At 44.0% G+C, this 22040-nt stretch overlaps 2 protein-coding genes across 3 annotated transcripts in view; both read left to right on the forward strand.

Moving 5' to 3' along the window:
• The window catches only part of LOC120939780 (lymphocyte antigen 6E-like), a 440733-nt gene that overhangs the window by 289842 nt on the left and 128851 nt on the right, over window positions 1-22040 (forward strand). The gene's annotated exons all lie outside the window — the stretch shown is intronic.
• On the forward strand, window positions 1645-11567 carry LOC120939783 (lymphocyte antigen 6E-like). Its single transcript, XM_040352139.1, has 3 exons — window positions 1645-1753; window positions 6577-6696; window positions 11291-11567. Exons 1-3 carry the CDS (start codon window positions 1702-1704, stop codon window positions 11497-11499), a joined length of 381 nt encoding a protein of 126 aa, XP_040208073.1. The 5' UTR covers window positions 1645-1701; the 3' UTR covers window positions 11500-11567.

Here is a 22040-nt window from a genome sequence, read left to right on the forward strand (position 1 = left end):
TTAAAGAGCCGCCTCAGTGACCCAAAGTCCTCTTTTCTGATGAGAGAAAATTTTTTCTTTTTAATATATTTATAAATGATATTGGGTCTGAGATAACATTTCTGTCTTTGTAGATGACACCAAGCTATGCAGTGGAATAACGTCCTTACAGGATGTCGCCAATTTACAAGCCGACCTCAATGCTCTGTCTAATTGGGTGACTAAGTAGCAGATGAGGTTTAATGTTGATAAATGTAAAGTTATGCACTTGGGGGCTAAGAATATGCATCATACATACTAGGGGGAGTACAACTGGGGGAGAACAATCTGGAGTGCCAAGCTGCGGTTTCCAAAGCGAGCAACCCATTGGGGTAGTGCCCGAGTCCTGTTGTGGATCTAAGAGGCGTGCGTCCATGGCTCCCCCCCTCCGGTTGTCCAAAAGAACTCTCTTCAAGTTCTGAGGGTGGCTGCAGGCATGCACATTCTGCTTGGGTTCCCAGGAGTTCTCCTCTGGTCCATACCCCCTCCACTTGACCAAATATTGTAGTTGATTACCTCTTCTCCTGCAGTCTACGATAGCCTCCACCTCATATTCCTCGTCTCCATCAACCATTATGGGTTCAGGTGGCCCCGGTCCCCTGTCTGGGAAGGGGTCCGGTACTGTGGGTTTTAGCAGGGACACGTGGAACACCGAGTGGATTTTAAGCGAATCAGGAAGGATAATGTAGCCGTTTCAGGCCTTGTCCCTCTACGGCACACCGTCCGGTCGGTCAGCAGTCTCCGGTCCTCAGACAGGTCGCGGGGTTACTGGGATCTTGTCCAATGGTTCTGTCAAAAGCTTTGTCTCAAAGCCTCTCCGCCCGGGCATATGTAGGCCTCAACTGCGGCCTACTCCCCGCGGATGCACACCCTGACAGTGTCCTCCTGGGTTGAAGAGGCGGTTCCAAGAGAGCGCGCCAAACACGTCCTCTCCCTTAAATTACCTCCCCCAGCTGGGGGTGCAGAAGGCAAAGAATCTTGGGGTGGCACAGCTGCTCTCTGGGTAATGTAGTTCATTACAGGCCAGGGCAAATGGAGTATCTTCTCCTCCTGTACTCAATTCCCAACATTCACTGCGGTACCGGTAATGAAATGTAAACAACAGGTGGCTCTAACCCAACTTGGCCACAGGAGGGAGCTGAGATCCTTCACGATCAGCAATGGTAGTCTTTTGTATCACATCAGAAAGGGCGATACCCCGCTACATGTATATACTGTAAGATTGTTTGATTTTTTTTCTCTTTTATTGGTTGAACTAGACAGACTCGTGTCTTTTTTCAACTTTTGTAACAAGCTTTTTTTCACATATATATTGTTTTATACGATTCATATAGATACAACAGTGCAACACATTTCTATACTTCTATACTTGGGAAACCCAATCGCTACAATCTTCAAAGCAACGCAAACTGTTTTCTTCTTTGTAAATGTTAGAAAGAAACAAAAGTTGTCATGCTCTATTGATTGCAGTTTTCTAGCACTGCGAGTTATGTGACTATACGTACACGCCGTGGATGGATTGCCGATTATTTGTCATCTATACAAAAAACAGTGTTTGTGTTAGGGAGGCCGGGATGGAGTACACAGTGTGGTTTTCATGGTGACAACTGAGGACAAACACATGGAGATGTATATATTAGGGCATACAGCCTTGGGGGTGTCACAAGTCTCCTCCAGCTCACTATGGCAGCATATGCAAGCTTCCTTCTCCTGGCTGCTCTCTGCATAGGGACAGGTAAGGGGCCATTGAATTCTTATATCAGTGGTGGCTGGTTTATTTTTTATTTTTTTGGGGGGGGGGGGAACAGTGCAACCCCCCCCCCCCCCCGTGGGTCGGTTTGTCAGTTGGTGGGCCCCGAATTTACCCCATCTATGGTGCGGGCAGCCACTGCCACACCTCCAGACACTGCCTCCAGCTATACACCTCCCCGGGAGCCTTCAGGAAGGTGGCCCCCCGGCCTCCAGGGAGTCCTTGGTACGGATGATATAGTCCTCCAGCTGGTTAAAGTTACACGGATCCTCCCCCACATCCCCGGGCGGCTGACTGGACCGCCACTTCTTGGAGCTGCTGCTGCATGTTCTCCTCCTCATCCTCCGTGCCTCCTCACAATCCCAGCCATTACCGTGCCTGTCCTGCGCCAAACCCTCCTCCTCCTCCTCCCTGGTCAATAGGATCGCTTCTCCTTTCGGACAACCAGGAAATGGGTCTCAAGACCCGCTTTCTGATTGGCCGGGAGGAGAATCAGTGTGAAAATAGCAAATATTAATTTGCTATTGTCACACATCTAGATGGGCTCAGGTTGCAGTGCTCTGCGCCCCGGGCCCACCTTTTTTTAAGCCTATTAGAGCTTCTGGCTCTAATCACGTGCTTCAAAAAAAAACACCCATTTCATTGGACTCCATGCATCCTGTGCCCTGCATGTAGATCAGGGGGCTGGATGCATGGATAGGGGGGGGGGGGGGATATTAAAGTGTTTGTCAAGCCATACACTTATTTTTAGCTGTGTGACTATTATGGGTCATTTCCTAAATTGACCATGATTGTAGTTAGTGATGAAAGGAGTGATTCTGGCTAGGGGTTAACTGATGGCTTGGCCCCTTGTTTCATGTCTGCTGATGGTTCTGTCCCCCTGTATTTTTTATAAAGAACTTGTTTAGTTTTTTTTTTAGGTTAACTGACAATTGCGCGGTCGTGCGATGTGGCTCCCAAACAAAATTGGCGTCCTTTTTTCCCCACAAATAGAGCTTTCTTTTGGTGGTATTTGATCACCTCTGCGGTTTTTATTTTTTGCGCTATAAACAAAAATAGAGCGACAAATTCGAAAAAAAATCTATATTTTTTCCTTTTTGCTGTAATAAATATCCCCCAAAAATATATATAGAAAAAAAAAAAAATTTCCCTCAGTTTAGGCCGATACGTATTCTTCTACCTATTTTTGGTAAAAACGCAATAAGCGTTTATCGATTGGTTTGCACAAAATTTATAGTGTTTACAAAACAGGGGATAGTTTTGTTGCATTTTTATTAATAATTATTTTTTTACTACTAATGGCGGCGATCAGCGTTTTTTTTCATGACCGCGACATTATGGCGGACACTTCGGACAATTTTGACACATTTTTGGGACAATTGTCATTTTCACAGCACAAATATGCTATAAAACTGCATTGTTTACTGTGAAAATGACAATTGCAGTTTGAGAGTTAACCACTAGGGGGCGCTGAAGGAGTTAAGTGTGACCTCATGTGTGTTTCTAACTGTAGGGGGCGGGGCTGGACGTGCGACATCATTGATCGTGTTTCCCTATATCAGGGAACAGACGATCAATGACAGCGCCACAGTGAAGAACGGGGAAGGTGTGTTTACACTCAGCTCTCCTTGTTCTTCAGCTTCGGGGACCGATCGCGGGTCTCCAGCGGCGATCGGGTCCCGCGGTCACGGAGCTTTGGACCTGGTCGCTGGGCACTTAAAGAGGATGTACCTGTACGTGCTTGTGCCCAGCCGTGCCATTCTGCTGACGTATATGTGCAGGAGGCGGTCCTTAAGTGGTTAAAATCCGTATCAGACTCAAAGGGGGAGATTTAATAAATTTAATGCAGCCGTGCAAGGTAGCCAATCAGCTTCTTTTTTTTTCTAACACCCTAGAGAATAAAATGGCGGTCATTGCAATACTTTTTGTCACACCGTATTTGCGCAGCGGTCTTACAAGCGCACTTTTTTTGGAAAAAAAAATCACTTTTTTTAATGTCGTTCCCTATATCAGTAAAGTTAGCGCAATTTTTTTATATTGTGAAAGATAATGTTACGCCGAGTAAAATGATACCCAACATGTCAAGCTTCAAAATTGCGCCCGCTCGTGGAATGGCGTCAAACTTTTAAAATCTCCATAGGCGACGTTTAAAAAATTCTATAGGTTGCATCTTTTGAGTTACAGAGGAGGTCTAGGGCTAAAATTATTGCTCTCGCTCTAACGATCGCGGCGATACCTCACTTGTGCAGTTTGAACACCGTTTGAATACAGTGAAAACAGTTTTCATATGCGGGCGCTACTCACGTATGCGTTCGCTTCTGCGCGCGAGCTCGTCGGGATGGGGAGCTTTAAAAAAACTGTTTTCTTATTTATTTTAATTTATTTTATTAATTTTTACGTGTTTTTTAAAAAATATATATAAAATGGGTCACTTTTATTTCTATTACAAGGAATGTAAACATCCCCTGTACTAGAAAAAAGCATGACAGGTCCTCTTTAATATGAGATCTGGGGGGTCAAAAAGACGTCACATCTCATATTTACACTAAAAAGCAATAAAAAATAAATAAAAAAACTGTCATTTGAAAAAATGACAACAAGAAAATGTGCCTTTAAGAGGCATGGGCGGAAATGATGTTTTGACGTCGCTTCCGCCCTGCTATGCTATGGAGACGGGTGGGGGCCATCTTTCCGCCGCGGAGACCACCGTTATCATTTAGAGGGCCGCTCACAGGAAAGATGGATATCTCGGTTGTGGCAGCTGCTGCCGTTACCGAGATATCCATCTTTAAAGTGCCGATGTATATGTACGCGAGCCGGTCATAGGCGTGCGCACAGGGTGTGCCAGGTGTGCCCAGGCACACCCTAATCACCCCCTGCAGTGAAGATTCCCCTTGCTGCCCGGTGCCCCCTCCAACAGCATGGCTGACTTCCCTCCTCTCCCATAGGCTACTGCAGTGGGCACACATACATGATATTTCAGGATGAGTGGGGGAAGGGGTAATGTCATTTACCGGTCCCTTCCCTTTCTGAATGAACACAGTGAGAGATCGGTACCGTGTTTTTGAGTTTTCAGGTGCACACCCTAATGCTACAGGCTGCGCACACCTATGGAGCCGGTCCTTAAGTGGTTAAAAAAGAAGCTGAGTGATTACTATGCACAACTGCACCAGATTCTGTGTGCGTCAGTTTTAGTAAATACTCCCCAAAGTCTTTTTTTTTTCCATTCTTGCCGTTTCAATTGCAGGTACATGATATTCATTGCCAGCTTTTTTTTTTTTTATCTAAACAGCACACAGACCCCTTAAAAGGTCCTCCAAAATACATAGCAGACCCTCGGAGGGATTTGTGCGCTGTTTTTTTTTTTATTATTCTATAACCACTTGCCTCCCGGGCACTTTTACCTCCTTCCTCCCCCAGCCAGTGTTCAGCTTACAGAGCTGTCACGCGTTGAATGACAATGTAACGCTGTACCCAAATGAACGTTTTATAAAAAAAAAATCTGCAAATAGAGATTTCTTTTGCTGGTATTTAATCACAACTTTTATTTTTTGCTAAAAAAAAAATGGAAAAAGGCTGAAAATGTAGAAAAAAAAGTTTCTTAATTTCGATACAGAAAATGTAGTAAATAAGTAATTTTCCTCCTTCGCTGAAGGGCACTGATGAGGGGGTACTGATGATGAGGCACTAATATGCAGAACTGATGGGCACTAATGGGTGGCACTGATGGGTGGCATTTATGGGCAGTGATAGGTGGCATGGATAGGTGGCAATGATGGGCACTGATGTGCTCTGATTGGCTGCACTGATGAGCAGGAACCGATGGGCACTGAAAGACAGCACTAACTTGCATTACTGATGGGCACAGAATGGCCTCACTGAAGGGCACAGAATGGTGTTACTGATGGGCACAGAATGGCGCCACTGAAGGGCACAGAATGGCTTCACTGATGGACACAGAATGGCCTCACTAAAGGGCACAGAATGGCGCCACTGAAAGGCACAGAATGGCGCCACTGAAAGGCACAGAATGGCCTCACCGAAGGGCACAGAATGGTGTTACTGATGGGCACAGAATGGCGCCACTGAAGGGCACAGAATGGCCTCCCTGAAGGGCACAGAATGGCCTCACTGAAGGGCACAGAATGGCCTCACTGAAGGGCACAGAATGGCACCACTGAAGGGCACAGAATGGCACCACTGAAGGGCACAGAATGATGTTACTGATGGGCACAGAATGGCCTCACTGAAGGGCACAGAATGGTGTTACTGATGGGCACAGACTGGCATCACTGATGGGCACTGTTGGGGCTGCACTGATAAAAGGTGCCCTACTTATCTGTACATGTCTTTCCTGTGAGAAGATGCCGCTGATCAGCTCTCCCCCTCACTCTGTCAGTGTGAGGGGAGGAGAGACGATTGCCGGCACTTCCATGTTTACATGTGATCAGCTGTAATTGGACAGAGCATATCACATAGGTAAAGATCGGGATCGTATCGTTTCCCAGGGACACAGCGCACCCAGGATCGCCGCGTTGAGCGCCCCCGCAAGTTTGTGATGTCAGTGGTGCTGACACCCCTTTGCCTATTAACACAGAAAATGGGTAATTTTAATTTAAAAAAAATAGTCTCATTAATTTCAATGGGGTTTGGGTTCGGAATCTGAACTTCTGTGAAGTTCTCAGAACCCTCCTCAGGGCAGTTCAGCTCATCACCCATTTAAATCTAGCTCAGCTTCTTCAGCAAAATTAGAAAAAGATAAATGGTAATAAAAAGGTGGATTAACGTTTTAAGTTGTTCTCTTTCAGCCCATTCCCTGCAATGTTACACGTGTATCACTGCGACCAGCAACAGCAACTGCAACACAGCGACTAACTGCTCAGCCACACAAGGCAACTGCGAGACCATTGTAGCAAGTGTTTCAGTCCGTAAGTTTTTCTCAATCACATTATTACTACAAAGTCTAAGAGCACAAATTAGCCATAAAGTGTGAATAGTGGGGTGTATATAGAGGAATGATAGTGGGGTGTATACAGAGGAATGATAGTGGGGTGTATACAGAGGAATGATAGTGGGGTGTATATAGAGGAATGATAGTGGGTGTATACAGAGGAATGATAGTGGGTGTATATAGGGGAATGATAGTGGGTGTATACAGAGGAATGATAGTGGGGTGTATACAGAGGAATGATAGTGGGTGTATATAGAGGAATGATAGTGGGTGTATACAGAGGAATGATAGTGGGTGTATACAGAGGTATGATAGTGGGTGTATACAGAGGAATGATAGTGGGGTGTATACAGAGGAATGATAGTGGGTGTATATAGAGGAATGATAGTGGGTGTATACAGAGGAATGATAGTGGGTGTATATAGGGGAATGATAGTGGGTGTATACAGAGGAATGATAGTGGGGTGTATACAGAGGAATGATAGTGGGTGTATACAGAGGTATTTTAGTGGGGTGTATATAGAGGAATGATAGTGGGTGTATATAGAGGAATGATAGTGGGTGTATACAGAGGAATGATAGTGGGTGTATATGGAGGAATGATAGTGGGTGTATATGGAGGAATGATAGTGGGTGTATACAGAGGAATGATAGTGGGGTGTATACAGAGGAATGATAGTGGGTGTATACAGAGGAATGAAAGTAGGGTGTATGCAGAGGAATGATTGTGGGTGTATACAGAGGTATGATAGTGGGTGTATACAGAGGAATGATAGTGGGTGTATATAGAGGAATGATAGTGGGTGCATATAGAGGAATGATAGTGGGTGTATACAGAGGAATGATAGTGGGGTGTATACAGAGGAATGATAGTGGGTGTATACAGAGGAATGATAGTGGGTGTATATAGAGGAATGATAGTGGGTGTATACAGAGGAATGATAGTGGGGTGTATACAGAGGAATGATAGTGGGTGTATACAGAGGAATGATAGTGGGGTGTATACAGAGGAATGATAGTGGGTGTATACAGAGGAATGATGGTGGGTGTATGCAGAGGAATGATAGTGGGTGTATACAGAGGAATGATAGTGGGTGTATACAGAGGAATGATAGTGGGGTGTATACAGAGGAATGATAGTGGGTGTATACAGAGGAATGATAGTGGGTGTATATGGATGAATGATAGTGGGGTGTATACAGAGGAATGATAGTGGGGTGTATACAGAGGAATGATAGTGGGTGTATACAGAGGAATGATAGTGGGTGTATACAGAGGAATGATAGTGGGTGTATACAGAGGAATGATAGTGGGTGTATACAGAGGAATGATAGTGGGTGTATACAGAGGCATGATAGTGGGGTGTATATAGAGGAATGATAGTGGGTGTATACAGAGGAATGATAGTGTGGTGTATACAGAGGAATGATAGTGGGTGTATACAGAGGAATGATAGTGGGGTGTATACAGAGGAATGATAGTGGGTGTATACAGAGGAATGATAGTGGGGTGTATACAGAGGAATGATAGTGGGTGTATACAGAGGAATGATAGTGGGGTGTATACAGAGGAATGATAGTGGGGTGTATACAGAGGAATGATAGTGGGTGTATACAGAGGAATGATAGTGGGGTGTATACAGAGGAATGATAGTGGGGTGTATACAGAGGAATGATAGTGGGTGTATACAGAGGAATGATAGTGGGTGTATACAGAGGAATGATAGTGGGGTGTATACAGAGGAATGATAGTGGGGTGTATACAGAGGAATGATAGTGGGTGTATACAGAGGAATGATAGTGGGTATATACAGAGGAATGATAGTGGGGTGTATACAGAGGAATGATAGTGGGTGTATACAGAGGAATGATAGTGGGGTGTATACAGAGGAATGATAGTGGGGTGTATACAGAGGAATGATAGTGGGGTGTATACAGAGGAATGATAGTGGGTGTATACAGAGGAATGATAGTGGGTGTATACAGAGGAATGATAGTGGGTGTATACAGAGGCATGATAGTGGGGTGTATATAGAGGAATGATAGTGGGTGTATACAGAGGAATGATAGTGTGGTGTATACAGAGGAATGATAGTGGGTGTATACAGAGGAATGATAGTGGGGTGTATACAGAGGAATGATAGTGGGTGTATACAGAGGAATGATAGTGGGGTGTATACAGAGGAATGATAGTGGGTGTATACAGAGGAATGATAGTGGGGTGTATACAGAGGAATGATAGTGGGGTGTATACAGAGGAATGATAGTGGGTGTATACAGAGGAATGATAGTGGGGTGTATACAGAGGAATGATAGTGGGGTGTATACAGAGGAATGATAGTGGGTGTATACAGAGGAATGATAGTGGGTGTATACAGAGGAATGATAGTGGGGTGTATACAGAGGAATGATAGTGGGGTGTATACAGAGGAATGATAGTGGGTGTATACAGAGGAATGATAGTGGGTATATACAGAGGAATGATAGTGGGGTGTATACAGAGGAATGATAGTGGGTGTATACAGAGGAATGATAGTGGGGTGTATACAGAGGAATGATAGTGGGGTGTATACAGAGGAATGATAGTGGGGTGTATACAGAGGAATGATAGTGGGTATATACAGAGGAATGATAGTGGGGTGTATACAGAGGAATGATAGTGGGTGTATACAGAGGAATGATAGTGGGGTGTATACAGAGGAATGATAGTGGGGTGTATACAGAGGAATGATAGTGGGTTTATACAGAGGAATGATAGTGGGTGTATACAGAGGAATGATAGTGGGTGTATACAGAGGAATTATAAATAAATAAATAATCTATTTAAAATCTATATTTCTCTCACTTTTTCCTCAAAGATGTATGGCAAATCCTGTCAATTTCTAACAAAGGGTGATCAGCCCTTTACTCACCAGGCCACTTACCCAGCTACACAGGCCTATACCAATTTGCATTAGCAATACAATAAACGTTGCATATAAACATACCGCAGCCAAAGTTCTCACCAGGTTTTGCACCTCCGCTCACTGATGAAATATTTCATAGAACTTTGAGGACCATCCAAGCAGGGCTTCCGAATTTGCGAACCAGCGCAAATCTTTGTCTATTAGCATATGTGTCTGTCTTCATAGCTAACATTATATTATGTTAGCTATGAAGACAGACACATTTGCTAATAAACAATATCTTATTTATTTCCCAAGAAAATAAGAATATCACACACTAACAACAGATATCTATAGAGCCTATAATAATAATAATGATAATAATAATAATAATAATAATAATAATAATAATAATAATAATAAAACAGTACATATACTTAACACGTCCTCTAGGTAGAATCCTTGTTGGCTGAGCTCAGATGTTAAAATGAGAGAGCTAAGCCTCATGGCTTAGGCCCCATCTATGATTCCATGAAGCTCTCAAGATGGCAGAGAGACAGCCTCATGGCAAAGGCCTTGCAGCGAAAGAGTGAAAGCTCTGTTGAAAACCTTTTTTTACAAAACTCAGTCATAACTCATTCAAACCCCCCCCTTGCCAGTCCCATTTGCTTTTGGACCAATCAGTGTTCATATGACAATCCTCCTCCATAGATTATATTACTGACTGTCCTGCCATACTTGGCCTCTGGGAGCAGTATAACAAGAGGGGGTGGGGGAGAAGGGATGCAGCTTACATAGACACCTCATTACATGATCCCACAACCCCCTCCAAAACACACAGTGACAGTGGGTTCTGTCAAACACGAATTAGCCTGTGCCTATGCACAGGACGCCGTCTAGAAGGGCCGCCCTGTCTGCTGGAAAGTCCTTCCAGACACCCAGGCAGCCGAGACTTTTCTGCAACATCGCTGGATTGAGATGGGTTCAGGTAAGTATTAGGGGGGCGGAGGGGGGCTGCTGCACACTGAAGTTTTTTTTATCTTAGAGCATAGAATGCATTATAGCGGAGTTCCACCCAAAAGTGGAACTTCCGCTTAAACCACTCCTTGCCCCCTTTCATGCCACATTTGGCATGTAATTTTTTTTGGGGGGGGGCTTTAGAAGGAGTGGGACTTCCTGTCCCACTTCCCCCTTCTGCTAATGGACCGCTTAGGCGATATGTCATATCGCCTACGGCGGCCCCTCCCTGTAGGTGATCGCCTGCGATACGTGACAGGTCCCAGGCGATCGCCTGACCAGTCATAGAGCACAGCGCCGCTCGCGCAGTGAGTGCCCGGCCGTGAAGCCGAAAGCTGTCACGGCCGGGTGTCCACACTAGGAATGGATGCGCCGGATGGAGAGGGGGGAGAGAAGCAGAGCTCCGGGCGGCGCGTCACTGGAACATGGAGCAGATGAGTGTCTGTTTATTAAAAGCCAGTAGCTACACTTTTAGCTGCTGACTTTTAATAAACATAAAAAAAGCCTGGAACTCCCCTTTAGGATTAGAAAACTTTTTGACTTTACAACCGCTTAGGTGATCATTTTATGGCTTATCGGTGTACAAACTTCGTTCCAGGTTTAATTTAGGAAGGATATTATAGGATATTATAGTAAGAGTTAGCGACTGTTCCATTTGTTCTCTCTCTAGTTGGATTTTCTACAACCTCAATAACCAAGAGCTGCGCAGCCAGCTGCACGCCAACCGGCGGTAGTTTCGTCGTGGGTTCAACCTCCGTGTCCTGCTGCTCCACTGACCTGTGCAACACCAGCGGAGCCATCAGCATCAAGTCCAGCTATCCCGCCATTTTCCTGGCAGTGGGAACCCTTGTGATGTTCATCAGCGGCTCCCTTCTCTGATATAAGATATGAGATAACAGATTGTCCAACCGGCATCAATAAAAAAAATTGTAATGAGAAGCCTTGAATTGTGTGCCCCTTTCTTGCAATGTCTATAGTAGTGGAGAGCAGACATCTCCATATAGTTCCTGTGTGGTGTTACATGGAATTTGGAAATTCGGAATACGGAAATTTGGAAATTCGAAAATACAAATTTTGCAATTTACGATTTTCGAATTTACAGTTTTCAAATTTACGAACTCTTGAATTTTGGAATTTACGATTTTCAAACTTTCGACATTTTTGAATTCCCAAAATTCCCGAATTTTCGAAATTTCGGAAATTTGAAAATTCGGAAATTGAAGAATTCGGAAATTTGGGAATTAACTAACTTGTCAAAATGTGTTAAAAAACTAATTTGGAACTAAACGAATTGCACATGTCTACCAATTCCTCCTCTCCTCTTCCTTTCTCTGTTGAGGTCCCCCAAGGTTCTGTTCTTGAACCTCTCCTATTCTCGATCTACAGCTTCTGCCGGGTCAGCTGATAGCCTTCCATGGCTTCCAATACCATCTCTACACGGACGACACACACATTTATCTCTCTCCCCCTCAGCTCACTTCTTCAGTCTCACATATTAATAATTTACTAACAGACATGTCAGTCTGGATGTCACACCACTTCCTCAAACTCAACCTATCCAAAACCGAGCTCATAATTTTTCCTCCCCCACGTGCCCCTTTCCCTGACTTCTCTGTTAGGAGCAATGGCACAACTATTACCCTGTCCCCACATGGCAAGGTTATAGATGTAATCCTGGACTCTGAACTCTCCTTTCGACCCCACGTCCAATCATTGTCCAAATCATGCCGCCTCAACCTCAGCAACATCTCCAAAATATGCCCCTTCCTAACCAATGACACCACAAAGCTACTAGTTCACTCCCTATTCAGCTCTCGCCTCGACTACTGCAACTCCCTTCTCATTGACTTACCTTTCCATAGACTATCCCCCCTTCAGTCCATCATGAATGCTGCTGCCACACTCATCCACCTTACCAACCGCTCATCGTCTGCTTCCCCTCTCCGCCAATCCGTCCATTGGCTACTGCTCACCCAACAAATTAAATTCAAAGTACTAACAATAACTTACAAAGTAGACATGTGCAATGCCGAAAATGTGTTTGTTTTAGATTCATTCGTTTTTGTTTTTTAGAATTTTAAAATTTTTCCGAAGTCAAAAATACATTCGAAAAAAACACTTTTGATCTCAATGAATGACCCAATTCATTGAGATCGAAATTGGTTATTTCTAATACATTTTTGACTTCGAAAAAATTTGAAAATGAGAAAATCCGAACTAACTAATAATAACTATGAAATTATAGGTATTGGAATTTGCTTTTAAATTTGGCTGTTAGTGAACATAACGAATATTTGTTTATCCGAAGTTACAAATTATCCGAAATAACGAATGCTGCATCTAAACAAATGGAACATAACAAATTAATAATAATAATAAATAATAAAAAGGTTTTTATTATTATTAATTTGTTATGTTCCATTCGTTTAGATGTTGCATTCGTTATTTCAGATTCATTTGTATTTGTTGCGTTGCGTTCACAGCCAAATTTGAAAGGAAATTCCATTACCTAAAATTTCATAGTTAGCAATAGTTAACAAAACCACAAATGATGTGAAACCTAAACAGAGACGTTATAAGCAAAAAAAAAAATAAGTTAGTTATCAATTTGGATTTTCAAATTTTCCGAATTTTCGAATTTCGGAAAAATTTGTTAAACGTGTTTTCGGTAATTCGAATATTTCAGAATGAACACATTTTTTGAATTTCGTTGAAAAAAGAATTTGGAATGAAACAAATTGAACGAGTCTATTACAAAGCCATCCACAATTTGGCCCAAGCTACATAACTAGTCTCAAAAATTCCAACCTAATCGTTCTCTTCCTTCCTCTCAAGACCTCCTGATCTCTGGCTCCCATGCTGGCCTTCTGGACTTTTCCTTTTCTCTAAATACCAACCTAATCGTTCTCTTCGTTACTCCCAAGACCTCCTGAACTCTAGCTCTCTCGTCACCTCCTCCCATGCTAGCCTTCAGGACTTTTCCTGAGCCTCTCCAATCCTATGTAAACTCCCTACCCCAATCTGTCTAGTTATCCCCTACTGCATTTAGGCGATCCCTAAAAACCCTCCTCTTCAGAAAAGCCTATCCTGCCTCCACCTTACAACTGTACTTTCATTTTCTTCATCAGCTCATCCCCCAAAGTTATCACCTTTTGTATCACTTGACCCTCCCTCCTATATTGTAAGCTCTAATGAGCAGGGCTCTCTGATCCCTCCTGTATTGAATTGTACTGTCTGCCCTCGTGGTGTAAAGGGCTGTGTAAACTGTTACTATATAAATCCTGTATAATAATAATAATATAATATCAATAATAATAAATCTAATACAAACCTCCCTCAACACAAGTTGACTTATGAGTTTCTTGACCACCCACAGAAATGTGGTCGCAGAGAGAAAAGGTTGGATGACCACACACCTATATCATACAAAAGACCACCACGGCCCGGATTCACAGACAGCGGCACACATTTATGCCGCCGCAGCATATCTCTTTTACGCTACGCCGGCGCAGCGCACAGAGGCAAGCACTGGATTCACAAAGCACTTGCTCCCACTCACTCTTAAATATACGCTGGGTTTCCTCGGCGTAAGCCAGTGTAGGTGGAAGTGGGCGTGAGCCATGCTAATGAGGCGTGACTCCATGCAAATGATGGGCCAAGCACCATAGAAGTACTTAAAATTAACGGCGCATGTGCCGTCCCGTGGCCGCATCCCAGTGCGCATGCTCAGGATCACGTTGAAACAACTGCCTAAGATACGTTGAATCGCTGCCTACGACGTGAACGTAACCTACGCCTAGTCATATTCACGTACAACGTAAACGACAAAAGATACAAAAGATACGACGGCTTGTGTTCCCTGGTCCATACCTTTGCATGAGTTGCGCCTCCTATATGGGGAATAACTTTACGCTGGACGTACGACTCACGCAAACCGCGTATATTATGTGCCGGGCGCAACTACATTTGTGAATCGCCGTATCTCCCTCATTTGCATATGTGCATAGAAAATCTATGGGAGCGGCAAATGCCCCCTGGCGGAAATATGCGCCCACGATACAACGGCGTAGGCAGGTTACGTCGGTCGCAGAAAGCCTATTTTCAGGCGTATCTAGTTTTGTGGGCACGGCGCACAGATACGACGGCGCATATTTGCACTTACACGGCGTATCTCGAGATACGTCGGCGTGAGTGCTTTGTGAATCCGGGCCATGTTCTTTTTTCAAGCTATTTAAAGCATAATAATGTTAGACCACATCAGAAAAAAAAAACAGGTAAGCGTTTCACCCTATCATACCCTTATATGAAGAAAATGCAGCCCCACGCCTTAAAAAGTTGTGTTAAAGTGTATGCAAACCCCAACAATGAACTTCCTGTACAAAAAACTAAATATACCCACTACAGCACGGTTTTCCTTTTTTTTTTTTGTATATTGGTAAAGGTGAATTTTCATCTTGAGTACTGCACCTTTAACACAATTTTTATTTGGTGAGCACAAAGGTTCTTTAGAAACTTCTGGCATTTGTTCCTTTTCTTTATCTGCTTGGGGTTTCTGCAGATTAAAGTAAACAAGATAACAGCTGAACAACCAGCAATGAATAAGTCCCAATTGTATGTTTTAGTTGTAAAGAAATAATAATATGGAAATTATCAAAGACGAAGCCTAAGGCCCCATACTCACGAGCAAACATGTCTGCTGAAACTGGCCCGCAGGCCAGTTTCAGCAGACATGTTTGGTCGTGTGTGGGCGCGAGCAGGCCGAATTCCAGCAAACATTTGCCCGCCGGGCCTTTTCCCAGCGGGCAAATATTCCTGGACTTGTTTTAAAACAGCCCGCTGGAATTCAGCCCGCTCGGACATGTACGGTCGTCAGTACAGACCTACCGTACATGTCCAGGCGCCCGCCGTCCCTCGCATGCGTCGAATGACTTCGACGCATGCGTGGAAGCATTTTAAAGGCGGGCCGCCCACGTCGCCGCGTCATTGTCGCGGCGACACCGCGTCATCGACGCGGCGACACCGCGGACACGCCCCGCGTATTGTTTACGCGCGGACTTCTGTACGATGGTGTGTACAACCATCGTACAGAAGCCCTCTGGCAGACATGTATGGTGAAAACGGACCGACGGACCGCTTTCACCATACATGTTTGTCCGTGTGTACCCGGCCTAAGAATAAACACTTTCATTGCTCCTGTCTGAATGATATATGCATACCTCCCAACTTTTTGAGATGGAAATGAGGGACATTTACTAGCAGAAGCATGAAGGCATAGGACACGCCCCCTGCCACACACCCTTAAAGAGTCAGTAAAGGACAAAAATGTTTTGTTTTAAAATAACAAACATGTTATACTTACCTACAGTTCGTTTTGCACAGAGTGGCCCCGATCCACGTCTTCTGGGGTCCCTCGACGGCTGTCTCGGCTCCTCCTCGCAACAACTCCACACAGATATGCGAGCGAGCTTGCATAGTGTGAAGTTGTTGTGTTGCGGGCGCGCTCCTGTGATACAACAGTGGCCATAGCTGCCGCTGTATCACTCGCCCCCCCGGCGCGCCTAGTAAGAATGAGACCTGTGAATTTTTTTTCACAATCTCATTCTTTCCAGCCTGGAGGAGAGATGTGAGGTCTTATCTCTCCTTAAAGAGGACCTGTCACACACTATTCCTATTACAAGGGATGTTTACATTCCGTGTAATAGGTATAAAAGCGATCGAAAAAATAAATAAAAAAAAAGTGTAAAAAATAAATAAATAAGTAAAATAAAAAATAAATAAAAAAAATTAAAACGCCCCTGTCCCCGGTAGCTCGCGCTCAGAAGCGAACGCACACGTAAGTGCCGCCCACGTATGTAAACGTCATTCAAACCACACATGTGAGGTGTCGCCGTGTGCGTTAGAGTGTGTGCAACAATTCTAGCACTAGAACTCCTCTGTAACTCTAAACTGGTAACCTATAAAAATTTTAAAGCGTCGCCTATGGAGATTTTTAAGTAACAAAGTTTGGCACCATTTCATGAGTGTGCGCAATTTTAAAGCATAACATGTTAGGTATTTATTTACTCGGTGTAACATCATCTTTCATATTTTACAAAAAAATTGGGCAAACTTTACTGTTTTGTTATTTTTTAATTCATGAAATCATTTTTTTTTTGAAAAAAAGGCGTTTGAAAAATTATTGCGCAAATACCGTGCAAGATAAAAAGTTGCAATGACCGCCATTTTATCCCCTAGGGTGTCTGCTAAAAAAAAACATATATATAATGTTTGGGGGTTCTGAGAATTTTTCTAGCAAAAGAATGAGGATTTGTACATGTAGGAGAGAAGTGCCAGAATAGGCCCGTTATGGAGGTGGGTTTTAAAGCCCGGTATTGATGGAGAATTAACCCCCAAAAAAAGATTAGTTAAACCCACAAGTGCTTTTTTTTAACCATTACTATTCTTTATATTGGCTTTTAAAATGTACAAATGCAGCAATTTAGTAATTGGATGAAAGGTTTAGCACTGGAAAACACTTTTTGAAAGATAAAAAGTGCATTTTATATACAAATCTATAAATCAGACCAAAATGAGGACCAAATGAGGAGGAATGAGGGACATTGTTCCAAATCAGGGACAGTCCCTCGAAATCAAGGATAGTTAGGATCTATGTAAATGGTTATCTAAAGCAATGGCCCCCAACCTTAATGAGACCAGGGCCCAGGTAAGTTCTTCCAAAACCTTCTGTTTCCCAACAGTAAAAAAAAGTGATTCAGTCACACAATAAAAGAATGGGACGGCAAAATATATATGGATATCCTGTAAGGCTCCGGATGAGGCTGAGTATCACTATGGGGGAAGGATGTTAGGGGGCTCTTGTTGTGGAAATTGTATTATATAAGATTAATGTGGACATTTTATTCTAGGATGTGTGTTTTATAGATTGTCATCTGTCTCCCTGTGCCTGATTTACAGTTTTTCTCTATTGGTTTGGCTCATTTCTTGAAACAGAAATGACATTCTCAAAACTCTAAGATCATTTGGCAAAACAGTCTTACAGTTCAGCACAACACTATAACTCAGGTGCAAAAGCTCATATCTCTCCCAAAACTGTTCACTCATGCTTCAAAACCATATTCCTTTCCCATATAAAGAGTCAGTGCCCTCAAAATGGCAAATATTTTTCTCAATTGCTTTGGCTCATTTCTTGATACAGACCGGACGTTCTCAGCTCTCTTGGTACTTTTTCCAAAATAACCTGGATGGTTCGGCACAACACCATGGTTCACCTTCAAAAGTTCATATCTTTCCCAAAACAGTTCACTCATGTGTCAAAACTAAATTTCTTTCTCATTCAAATAGTCAGTGCCCCCAAAATGCTTCATCCCTTTGGCATTGTGTAAGCACTGCAAGTCAAAATGTTTAGATGTTTTGTCTCTATGGCAGAGGACCATTGAAATATCTAACTGAATACAATTGTGTATAAAACTGAAAAAAAAAAAAAAAATTGGGGTAAGGGTCGCCTCCAAGGTTTGACATCACACATTGCACTCATACTGCCAAGGAAAAATTACTTTACAGTATTGTAACCATTATCATTCACACACAAAGTACCGTACTATTTTGCCCTAAAAATCAGGGCAAAATCGTGGGTGCACGGTATACGCCGATACCCGCTTTCCCGCCACGAGTTTGAATACTGCGCCGGCATATACCGAGCGCAGTACACTCGTGTATCTTTGGCAGTCTCGGCGCCTCTCGCGCTGACGTTCTGAGTGTACAGGACGTCAGCGCGAGAGTTGCCGAGCCTGCCCGACGATACACAAGTGTACTGCGCTCGGTATATGTCGGCGCAGTATTCAAACTTGGCGCGGGAAACGAGCGGGGAGGACGCAAGGACGCCGCAGAAGGACGCCGGACCCGACGAAGAGGACACCCGAAGCCGCAGAAGGACACCGGACCTGACGAAGAGGACACCCGAAGCCACAGACGGATGCCGAACCCGACGAGGCCGCCGCGCAAGACACCAAAACTGTAAGTAAAAAAAAGGATTCGGGGCAACTTTAGGGGTGCGCGGTATACGCGGGAGCGCGTTATACAGCGATAAATACGGTAACTTCCATACTTCAGAGTAAAAAGAAAATGTATACAGCATAATATATACGGAAATATAAATGCACAAACATGAAACAAGGAAAATTACATGTAGCCTACAATGCTGTAAATAAAGCTGGAGTTTTACAACTACTGTAACATCTCTTCACTGGTCGCTGTCCTCACCCTCCGTCTCCTGTCCACCGTCCTCACCCTCCCTCTCCTGGGCACCGTCCTCGCCCTCCCTCTCCTGGGCACTGTCCTCACCCTCCCTCTCCTGTCCACCATCCTCACTCTCCTGCCCATCCACATGCTGCTGTCTGTCTGGCCACAGATTTTCGTCAACATCACAGCGTATATTCTCCCTTGCGATGCAACGAGGGAAGAAACAGCGTGCATGTTGCAACCATCCCCTACACTGATCTCCTGTAATATCCTCACAGGCAGCGTCCATTGTATGGAGCAGGGACCTCTGATCTTGAGCCCGATGCTCATACACTCTCCACCTCCAAGCGGAGAAAAACTCCTCAATAGTATTGAGGAAAGGAGAGTAAGGTGGTAGAAACACGATATCCATCCTTGGATAAGCAGTGAACCAGGCCCTGATAAGCGGGCCATGGTGAAAATTCACATTGCCCCATACAATTATATTTTGTGGTAGGTGAGGTCCTATGAGACCTCTCTCATTTTCAGGGATCAAATCCAAATGAAGGTGGTCCAAGAAGATGAGGAGCTTCTGTGTATTGTATGGGCCAAGACTGGGGATGTGAGTGGCCACACCATTCTCAGAAATGGCAGCACACATAGTTATATTGCCCCCTCGCTGTCCTGGGACATCCACCGTGGCCCGGTGGCCAATAAAATTACGGCCACGTCTTTGGCCCTTGGCCAGGTTGAAGCCAGCCTCATCCACATACATGGGTATGTGAGAGGTCTCATTTCCTTCCAGTGCCATTATTCTCTACAATAGAGTAAAAAAAGAAAACATCAAATCAGTCATACAGAAGAGTCATACACTAGAGTTACAGACAGCTACATAGGAATGTTCCATGTTCCACAAGTTCAATATACTACTGGCCAGTATTCCAGTGGTTCCAAACCTGGGGTACATGTTCTTCTCAGAATTGGGGACCCAGTCGAATACTGGGGCCCCGCCACAGCTTTAAATTTTCAGGGCCAACATGGTCCCGGAACCAGGAACACTGCGTGGCACGCGCACCCCTGTCTGGTAGGCCATCTTGCCCGGGGGCCGTGATGTGTGGTCACCATAAAGGTGGGTGCCAGCTCAGGAAAAGAACCCCGCCTCAATGGCGTCTGCTCCAGAAGTACCCTCCCCCAGCATGCCCCGCGAGAGAAACTCCCTCCCGATTGGCTGCTGGCACCCCAGCCTGGACTCCACTGTCGCCCCGGGGTGGTATGACACCCCAGCAACCACAGAATGGACCCGCAGCACAGCCCAGCTGAAACAGAGACCCTTTGTAAAATTGCAATCAGAATCAGAGTCAACTACACTTTGATTATCCCTTAACTTTTACAGTAATAGCACCGGTACTTGGAAGTACACAGGCGCTACATCTACAATATTTTTCTTGTCATTGTTAGTATCATACGTAACATCCCACTGAGGTAAGATACTGTTATACTGTAGGCCTATCACACACACTAAATGAATATGTAAATGAATAAACATATTTGTTGCTCTATGCACAGTGTCCTGCCCTATACATTATATAATTCCATCATTGATTGTGAGGCCATGGCTGATGACATGGTCTATAATTGTGGCCCGAATTTCATCAGGGACAGCATGGTGTCTTCGTGCTCCTCGGGCCTCTTCCCCCTATTCCACCACCACACACCCTTACTCCTCCTCCTCTTCTTCTTCCTCGAGCAGACAGTTGCCATTGTTCATTTACTTGGCCAGGTGACTCCATGTTCAGAAATTGTACTGTTCCTGCATGGTCAAGCTCTATATATACATGTTTGGCAGCATTCACAATCATGGACAGCACCTGTCAGGTACAGTAACTAAACATACTGTTTGATTGGTCATCTGAGACCAACTCCAACTCCTCCTTCGTTAGTCAAGTTCTAGTTGCACCTGACTGTCAATTGCTGTAATCATTTTATCAAATGTTCCAAGAGATTCATATATGGTATTCATGGTATTATGTTCCTGAATAATTTTGACAATTGAACAGACTATTGTGCATGTGATGACTTAAACAATGAAATGACGCTGACAGGTTTTGGAGAGAACGACCATTAGACTGAAGAAATGACAATCAGTTTAGATCAACAAGATCTATTCAATTGGAAATTGTGCTAAATGTAGGCTACTTGTACTAAATCATTTGAAAAATGTACTGAGACATTGAGACATGTACTGAGACATTTGCAATTTGATGAAATGAATGAGAAATGCCATTCAGTTGTGAACAATTGCGAAGTGGTTTGGAGATTTGTCCATGTTGTTTTGAGAATGTCATTTCTGTTTCAAGAAATGAGCCAAAACAATGGAGAAAAACTGTAATCGAGAAGCGCTCTAGCAGAGCGCACTTGGGTTGAATCGAGACCATCGGTTAAAAACGGTCAGTGTGAAAACCTTCTCATGGGATTTGAGACATATTCTGTGTGTGTGGGAATTTGTTGGTTTGTAGGTATTAAGCGCAATGCGCTGGGCTTCTTGTTTTAATTGACTATGCACATTACAGAAGACAAGTCCGCAAAACGAGAGAAACCTATTATATCTCTCTGGCGGACTTTGCTATCCCCTTATGGATACATATCTGTTTTTATAAGAGGACGTTGATATCTGCCTTGTCGGTGTACTTGTATCGTATATTGACAACAGCAGTAGCAATGTCCCTTCAGATTGTCTCAAGCCTGTAAGAACAAGTAGAAGGATATTACTAGACAGAGGCGTATCTAGTGAAAATGGCGCCTATGGCAAGCACTGAAACTGCGCCCCTGTCAAAACATTTGAAACACATCTTTCAGATAACTTAATAAAAAAAAAACAGCTAACAAAAATCAAATTCAAGCGCTTTAATTGCCACCTTACTCCAGAGTCAGTAGCGTTACATCTTATATCACAGTTCCCCCCTTAGAGTTCCCAGAGAGCCCTCCTTACATCGGAATCCACAGAATTCCCCTTCACACTGGGAAATCTGATCTAAAGAATGCTGTGGACTCTGGCGTCATCTTTATATACACTGTAATGGGGGGGGGGGGGGACTCTGACACAAAGGGGATCTCTGCGGACTGGGATGTAGGGGGGCCTCTGATGTGAGGGGGTATCTGGTTATCACAGAGTCCAGAGATCCCACTTACATCAGTGTCCCCCT

Source organism: Rana temporaria, chromosome 5 (genome assembly GCF_905171775.1).
Source record: "Rana temporaria chromosome 5, aRanTem1.1, whole genome shotgun sequence".
NCBI classification, from domain to species: Eukaryota; Metazoa; Chordata; class Amphibia; order Anura; family Ranidae; genus Rana; species Rana temporaria.